This window comes from Pavona decussata, unplaced genomic scaffold (genome assembly GCF_977016875.1).
Source record: "Pavona decussata unplaced genomic scaffold, jaPavDecu1.1 SCAFFOLD_214, whole genome shotgun sequence".
NCBI classification, from domain to species: domain Eukaryota; kingdom Metazoa; phylum Cnidaria; class Anthozoa; order Scleractinia; family Agariciidae; genus Pavona; species Pavona decussata.
Genome location: NW_028145619.1, coordinates 273943 through 282708, shown reverse-complemented (window position 1 = coordinate 282708; position 8766 = coordinate 273943). Strand labels below are relative to the sequence as shown.

General features: G+C 38.5%; 1 protein-coding gene across 2 annotated transcripts; it reads left to right on the top strand.

Moving 5' to 3' along the window:
- The first annotated feature begins 787 nt into the window (after positions 1-787).
- On the top strand, positions 788-6572 carry LOC146460084 (potassium channel, subfamily K, member 16-like). Of its 2 annotated transcripts, none has more exons than XM_085088406.1 (3): positions 788-1221; positions 3325-3695; positions 5255-6572. In XM_085088406.1, the coding sequence occupies exons 1-3, from the start codon at positions 858-860 to the stop codon at positions 5603-5605; spliced, it is 1086 nt and encodes a 361-aa protein (XP_084944532.1). In that variant the 5' UTR covers positions 788-857; the 3' UTR covers positions 5606-6572. The 2 variants fall into 2 exon arrangements, with proteins under 2 accessions (XP_084944532.1, XP_084944531.1); XM_085088405.1 differs by having other exon boundaries at positions 5237-6572.
- Positions 6573-8766: the final 2194 nt, after the last annotated feature.

Below are 8766 nucleotides of genomic sequence, written 5' to 3'. Positions count from 1 at the left end.
AATCTGATTGGCTAATTTCAAGCGATAGTGTACCCCGCAGGAACGCGTGCAAGGAAATTGCTGAATTCACAAACAAACTAACTAGAAACAAATCATTTTTTACCGAGTTTTTGTTGTTGTTGTTGAATAGACTGGTTAACTGAGCCCGGAGTGGTATTCGTGTGGAGTTGGAAAAAGTATTCAATGCAACCGTAACAAATTAACATAAATAACATCTTGAAATTTCTCAATAAAGCAAATCAGAACTGCTTAGAGAAACAGAATACGCAAAGCCAAGTGTGCATTGATTTTGTTTTATAAGTAAGGGGAAAGGATCCCAGCGTGACTGAAACCGGCTCTCACTGGACTGTGTGGTTTTCAAACGCATAAACAATAAAAAAGTGAGAATTACTACATTATTTACAATGGAGTAGAATTTACGAAAATAAAATCTCGCTCAAACGGCTTCAGAATCGTTCCAAAGTGTACAAATAGGAACAAAGCATTTGAAACATTGGCATTTAAAACGCCGTTTTAAATTAACTGAGTTCTTACTGGTTTGACGCCCAAGTTTGGACTTCTTGCGCCCTTAAAAAATGAAATGTCTTAATTTTGAAATAGCTTGACAAATATATATTTTAAAAAATCTCGAAAGAAAAACTTCCTGGGAAAAATAATTTAATCTCGACCAACCAATTGAAGCAACAATCGAAACAATCACGTCAGAGATGAATAATTCAACGCAATAACATCTATTTGTAAAGTCCTTCGCGTTCAAATGTTTTGAAATTTCATTATTTATGGGAAGATTACTCAGTACGGAGAACGTTTGAACTTATGGAGATATTCACTGGCGAGAATTCTTTCAAAGTTCAGCCATGAAATTGACTCCAACGCAAAGGAAAAATTTAGTTCCGCTAGTACTCTTTTTGGCGAATTTGATATTTCTTTATATTGGAGGATTAATCTTCGAATCTATCGAATATGAACCGAGAAAGCCACACACAACAAGGAACGATGTTTCTTTGTTTTTGCAAACGTTGAAGAAAACCTCGCTGGGCGAACAGATTTTGCCGGAAGATTTTGACAGCGAGCAAGCGGCGAAACAACTCAAACCTGCATCCGTGAAAAAATTTGATGCAAAGTTTGAGGAGATCCGAGGCGAGAGGACAGCTGCTTCTAAACCAAGCTGGAGCTTTTCAAATTCGCTATTCTTTGCTACAACTGTGGTGACCACAATTGGTAAGCTTTAGTCACTGATTTTGAGTTTTTATATATTTTTTCATCCCTCGACTGGTTTGTCTGTAGCGCCGTCAAGCATAAAACCACATTTTTATGTTTCATAAAGTTTTAAAAGCTTTTTTGTAGGTTTTACTCTCGGCTTTGAGAGTAACTGAAATTATTGATTACCAGTATTCAAAATTTCATAGATAAACCTTGTACATTTTTTAAAGATAAAACAAGATCTATAACTATTTCTCAATTCAGTTTTACATCGACTCCCGAACGATTTCTTCTACGATTTCTTCTTCTATTTCTTCTACAATTTCTTATACGTCATGTAATTTTTTTACTTATAACTTTATTTTGATCCTTTGAAAAAATCTGTTTTGCATTGAAAATCCCTGTAAATTCTGAGATCTTCTTTCTAGCTGCTAGTATCGCTGGGTTTTCAGTCCATTTTGTGAAGATGAATGCTTGCGACACGACAAACGTTTGATTAGTCACAACACTAATTTTCAGCGTTCGAGATTATTCCTACTAATTCAAATCAATCAAAACATACAAGTCGGTTGTTGTTTGTGATCTTTAAAACAGGAATTGAAATTTCTTGTTCATTTCAAAAATAACGGATCGATTATAAAAGGAAAACAGCCTCTCCTGTGAGTTTTCAAGGTTCAGCTAAATTGTAATATGTATCTCGAATAGTACCGGGAATAAAAACGATTCTCTCCGGTTTTAAATTTCTAATTAAGATGATCTCTCCTTTTCCAAAATCCTTTATCATTTGAACACCCACAATTATCCGTAATTCCTTTTGCAAAGTCATCCCTATTTTCAGTAATGTTACAAAGGAGTTGTAAATCTTTGCAGTGAGTCCCTTTGTTCTTTACCCTTTAATTTCCCATTCAAAAACTGCTTAAAATCGTTCTTGTGTGAAAAGTAAAATTTTTCTGTGGTCGTTAAAAATTAATAAACGTCATGTTCGTGTCCATTATTTGATAATGAGTCATCTTGAACAATAACAAAAAGATAATAATTACTTGCCAAATACTGGTGGCATTGAACACGAAATTGTTGCAAGCGCCACGAGATCACTCATGATAGAAGTGTATATAATCTTTACCGTCTGATAAATTGCTTTCATACAATTGCAATATCAAAAGTACTCTGGGAAAGGAATGGTGAACCTTTTCTTGACGGAAAATTGGAAAGGGAAAGAAAGCTAAGAAAAATAATGTTCAATAAACTTCGTTTTAAAGGTTTCAAAATGGTTACCGAGAAGGTAGAAACCAAACAGCCACTGATATACCACTCGAGACTTTTCAACTGGAGGATGCATTTTCCCCTCAAAATACAAAGCATCGACAAAGATTCCTAAAGGCGGCCAAAAAGGGAATCTTCATTCATCTTTTTGGTAGAGGCTGAGATTAGTGAAAGATTTCCAGGTGTTCTTACTAAGTAGTAGTAGTAATAATAATAATAATAATAATAATAATAATAATAATAATAATAATAATAATAATAATAATAATAATAAAAAGAAGAAGAAGAAGAAGAAGAAGAAGAAGAAGAAGAAGAAGAAGAAATAATTAATAATTAAGAGTAATGTTTATTCACGGTGCGTATGATGGACCAATAGTCGCACCCTCAGCTTGGGCAAAGACAATCAACACAGTTGTCAATACATTACAATACAGTCGAGAATTCAAGGATCTCATAAGCCAAGACTGAGATTGTTAAAACCATGAATGAAGTGAGGAATGGCGACCTAATAGGACATTTTTCAATGTGGCGTCATTTTACTACAACTACCAGAATCCTTCTGGGTTTTCTTTTCTCATCCTAATTAGAGCTATTGTTCTTTGCTCTCCACTGGGATTACAAAATTTGCATTTGACAAGGAAAACGAAATGAATTCTGGTAGTTGTAGTAAAATGACACCATCATGAAAATGGCCTATTGATTAACACTGTTCAACTGTTTATTAATTCATTAATTCCCAAATTTTGTTCTTTTCCCTTCTCATTAATTCTCCTTAGCCTTCGTTAGCTCTCGTCGATCCTTGTGCTTATTTGTTCCCATCCTGAGCTGATAAGCTGTCTACGTGTTTCTTTTCCACAGGCTATGGTAACCTGGCCCCCGTTACAGCGGGTGGTCGCATGTTCTGCGTCATATACGCCCTCATCGGAATACCGCTGACCCTGATGCTGTTAGCAGTGGTAGGAAACCACATCGTCCATTATCTGAACGAAGCATGCGTGTGGTTGGTAAACCGCATTCGGAGGTACCACGCAGAATACGAGTTCGAGTCCGCAGACGCACAAATTAACGCCCCGGTGTGGGTGGCTCTGCCAATCATTTTCATCTTTCTGGCAATCATGTCGTTCATGTATTGCGCTTTGGAAGGATGGGACTTTGGAACGGCGTTGTATTTCATCTTCATTACCTTTACAACGATTGGTTTTGGAGATATTGTTCCTAAATCTGCTGCGGTAAGTTTGCTTTAGCTTTCCGGCGCAAACCCCAAGAGTTACAAAGGGTTACAATATGACAAAAGTACTTTTCAATATAGAATATGTTATCGTTCTTTATTGTGCAAAAAAAAAAAAATGTTCTGTTATGATACCAAACTGGATACTCGGTGTTGTTTAGTTGCCACAAAACTTTCTTGTTCAGTTAATTTCTACCCGAGTAAACTAGCCCTTCTTGGCCTTATAATGTCAACTGAGTGTACAAGGGTCTTTTTTTTTGTCCTTCCTTGGGAAGAGGTCGCCTTAGGTCGTTCTTTTCATGAATGCATACTATTGACTATATTTCGCACTCTTAGTAAAAGCATGTTTGTATCTTTCACTGTACGTTACTCCTCATTTATCATATCGCATGCATGTTGTGCTGCACGTTCTGACTGAGTTCTGCACCTTTCTTATGAAAACGAGCTACGAAACGCCTAATGAAGCTTTCCATCTCAACTCAGTGGATGCTGTTCCATGCAAAGATTATCTATAACCCACAACTTTTGTCTATGCCATTTCCTAATAATCACTGTTAACTGTTTTTTTACTTCAATCCTCTATTTCTCTAGGTTAATCTCAAGTCGGAGACGTTACTTTACATTCACTTATGCATGTGATAACTTTGAACTATTCTATGACTGTCAGCCAAAGGTGCTATTCTGTTATACTAACAATCCTCTCAGCAGAACCCCTACAATGGCGCAACGTTTGCACGTACAATAATCCAACGATCACAACAGAACAACTGAAAAAAACTTCTATATCATGCAGCTTTTCTCATGGGCACACAGGTCTTACGTCTATACTGCCGGACTGGACATGTTGAACGTGTGAGCCTACCTCTTTGCGAACCTAGCGAAACTCGCACACAGGCTCTTGTCTCCTTTCAATAGGAACAAGCTCGTTCCCAGAGTTCTCTCTTTCTCCCTTTCATTGTCTTTTAGAAAAGAACCAAAGAAGCTTTTTTAATCTTAACCACTCTTGCTGACAGGAAGTGAGTTTTGTTTTTTTTTTTCTCCATCAGAGTTACGAGACGTCTTGCTTTTTCTTTTACGACGAAGAAAACTGAACTTGCATTGAATACAGGAACGCTGACAACCTCAAGAAATGACACCTAACTTTGCACTTCCAAACCTTTTCTCTAACAGCTCTAACAACTCCAATTGAAAAAAGAATCATCACATTCACTCTCTTTGGTAGCAAACATGCCGTTTTACAATTCTTTATTTTATTGTTTTTTCTCTTCTCTTTATATTCTTCTCTTTCAATAACCTTATCATATATTTAACACAGAGGAAAGGAGAAAGCTAACTTTAGTTAATTTTAAGGGCTTAGGTTGCGGAGAAAATAGCCGTTGTGGCGAATAGAATGGCAGCGTAACCTAACCCCTTAAATGTTAGTGTTGGTGTGGTGAGTCTGTTTCTTTGTTAGCGTTTGTGTGCGTTGTAAAATTGCAAATTGCATGTGCATGAATATAACTGCATGACTTTGTTTTCTTCTCTCCTCCGTGTCCCGAACAGCTTGCATTGCTATTTCAGGGTATCTGGATCAACCTCATGCTGTTATACGTCGGCTTATCTATTGTCTCCATAACCATCAACCTCTGTGCGCAGAGCCTCTTGACACAAATGAAAAAGACTGGGCTCCACCTGAGGATCGTCCAGCTCTTCTCCGCATCGCAAGGAGACTCGGCCGAGAATAACAGTGCGCGTGCGCAACAGAAGGAAAACGCAACCACTGAGGATCGCAGGCCTGGACAAGAAGAGAGCATTGCGATGTCAGAACTTGAGGAAAGACAGGCTGTTGATATTGAAGACAACAACAAGGCTGCGAGGATGAAGATTGTTCGCGATGCTGATGGAAAAAGTTATGGAACGCTTCAAGAATAGCATGCTGACCGTAAAAATAACATTAAGAAGAGATTATAAGAGATCCAGACTAATTATTAAGATTATTGCTTGTTTTCCTACTTTATTGCTATAGAAATCGACCAGAAACTCTACACTAAGGGGCTGACTCGGCCCCAGACGTATTTCTTGTCTTTTCGCACGAGGGCCACACCCACCCCCCCCCCCCCCCCGGCACTTCTGTTCCCCTTGAGTGCACGTTTCCGCGGGCTTCTCCTCAAAGACAAGAGAGACGAGTGTGGACTAGTCAAACTAAGAAGGGGTGCGCACATGACACCGGTACGACTCAGTTCAAACGAAATTCGTCCCCGTCCTCGTCCTCGTCATGTGACTCTGCATTGAATTGTTTAAATCATACAGGCCCAGAGTCACACGATCTTACCACAGTAGCTGTAACGGGTAGAGATCCTCAAACTGTTACGAAAACTCATTATATGCCATGTAGACGCAGAATGGCTGTTCAGCAAATTTTTCTAATGAACGTTGCGCTACCATAACAATGGTTTGCGTAAACGTGGTATAAAGTATTCATCTCGTACAGAAATGAAAATCGCACTGGTGTCATGTTTACAAACACACCCCTAATTTGTGCTGGCTTGTAAGCGATTCCGGTACAAAGACATTTGTCACTAAAGATATATAACCCTGACGGACAAAAACTAAGGAGACTAGCCAAGCAAACCTAGCTTTTTCACCTTCCAAGAAAAAAGAAACAAAATTTTGACCTTTCAACTTTAATTTGTCTCGAGTCTGGTGTGTTTTATTGCACACAGGAGAATCTTAATTTTCTTTTTGAAAAAGAAGGCTGGCGAACTTTGATAATTTTTTTACTGAGAACTATAACTTTTCCGACATTGTGACATCCCTTTTCAGAGTATCCCTCTGGATGTATGATAGAGGTGAAAGTTTTGTACTGTCATCATATATTAAACTTTATTCAAAATTTCCAGTTACTGGGTCAGTTACAGGATCATGTCCGATATCGAAACTGGTGGTACTGTTTTATGACGCGTTCATTCTATCGAGTCGTGCTTGGATCGTAAAATCCCAAAACGTAGGTGGTTGTAGTGTCCGCACAATGCACAGTGATATCTCTTAAACATCTTCTACCATTGGAAGATGTACAAAGAAACACGACATAATTCAGTGCCATGAATGGCCATCACAGAAACTGGCATTTCCGCTCGGCGGACAGCCCTAGAAGCATGTCCAGAAATGCACCTAACCCTGAATTTGAGTACTTTATATAAGACAGACCTTTTTGTCGTTTTCGTATGACTCAATGTTTGGTAGAATTATTTGTGCTTTGGTAAGAATTTACGGTAGGGGACACTTTGTGATGTCTATCATACAGTTCATGCATCTCATTAGCGTGCATTTCTGGACATAAGTGTTGAAGTGAAGCCCCACACTCGAATGGTCACAGAGGTAGTATATTAGTTATGCAATACTTTCGAGTGGTATACGATGAAATATCCCACGAGTGACTTAAAGGCGAGTGTGTATACAAAGAAAAAAAAAGTCACGAGTGGAATATTCACGGTATACCACGAGCGAAGCACTGCAAAACTAATTTATCCCATGCCGCTCATTGAATTAACACAAACGTCACTCTTTAATGCTTTAACAGCAAATACAATCAGTGAAAAAATATTCAACAGATTGGCAACATTTCTTGAAAGTACAAAATTTTATTTAAAAAATTAAAAAATATAAACAGGTACTGCTCATCATTAAATGTATAAAAGCTTTCAACAAAAGGTAAGAAGTATTCAGGAAAAAATTATAGGCTGCGAGGAACGCTGGGATTTTTTCGTGGAATACTACCCGTTGCATACCGTAGAATATGCAACGGGTTTCTAGCTTTCTAATTGGCTGTATTCTCTGTGGAATGGGATAAAAGCCGGTATCGAATCAAGGCGAAACTCGTCACGGGTACGTTTTTTTTTTTTGCCTTTTTTTTTTCAAAGAGTACTCACTCAGGCCCCGTCCACCGTTAATAGGACGGATTCTTAAATAGTGTGGACGGGGTCTTATCCACTCTGCAGAGTGTATTCGAAAAGATCCGTTTTCAGTAGTCAAAATGCCAATCGCCAATCAGATTTAGTGTGAACGGAAAGCCAAACTGGAGAAAAGTGAGAAAAGGGTTTTCAAACAGTTTTCCTGCGTGAACGAGGACTCAGTCAGAATTCACAGCTCCTGTAGTGGCGCATGGAATTATAGACGGCATAGCTGATCAAAGAAACACAAAAACTAAAAAGTTGGATGTATAAATTGGATATAACAACAAAATGAGCAACTAAGTTAACGCATTAGCTCAGTTTGATGTTAGTAGCCACCGGAGAAGGTTTGCATGTATATTTTTTTCACTTTTTTATATTATACATTTTTTGGTCTTCTTGATTCTTTTACTTCCGTAAGGATCATTTCAGCCATGTGTAATTTTATCTCAATTACAGTTTTACTAATTCCGAGGTCTGCAAAAGATCCGGCATTCCTCAACGTCTTGTCGCTGTGGTGAGGTCGTGCCTCAGTGGGCGTTTTGAATCGTTTACTCGTCGTCTTGCCTTTTCGAGGGTGACGCCTTGTCCCTGCAGTTCCTCTCCATTGATTTTTCCCCCCCGCATAATTCTTGATCTTCCTTTAGAACTGCTACACTGGGTGCACATCTTAACAAAACCCTTTCCAAGACGTCCGCCCCCATTGAAGGGCTGATGTTTTTATCCGTATTTAATTAAAGCTGATGGTCATGATGATGATGATGATGATGATGATGATGATGATGATGATGACGCACCAAGTACTCCACCTCGTCATCTTGACAACAAAAGAGAATGGTTGAGTATTTCGTTTCGATGCAGCGAAAGAGCAGACCAATGTATCCATACCTATTTGGTTATGTATCGATATCTATTATACCAAACGGGTATCGTTATTGGCCCAAATCGGTAGCGGACCTAAACCCCTTATAACTGAGCCAACTGGACATTTTCAGGTTGTTGCTTCTTCAGTAATCGATTAAGTGTTTTTCGAAAACTTGGCATCCTACAGCTATAGGCGATGGGATTAACAGCAGAGTTACTCAAATGCACGAAAGTTCCTATCCACATTACGTCTTTGGGAAGACATTTAAAACAGAAGTC

Excerpts from the sequence above, each read along its gene's own strand:
- LOC146460084 (XM_085088405.1), top strand. The coding sequence starts at position 858 with ATGAAATTGACTCCAACGCAAAGGAAAAATTTAGTTCCGCTAGTACTC. Across the intron at positions 1,222-3,324 it reads AACTGTGGTGACCACAATTG|GCTATGGTAACCTGGCCCCC; the intron begins GTAAGCTTTAGT and ends TCTTTTCCACAG. Across the intron at positions 3,696-5,236 it reads TTGTTCCTAAATCTGCTGCG|CTTGCATTGCTATTTCAGGG; the intron begins GTAAGTTTGCTT and ends TGTCCCGAACAG.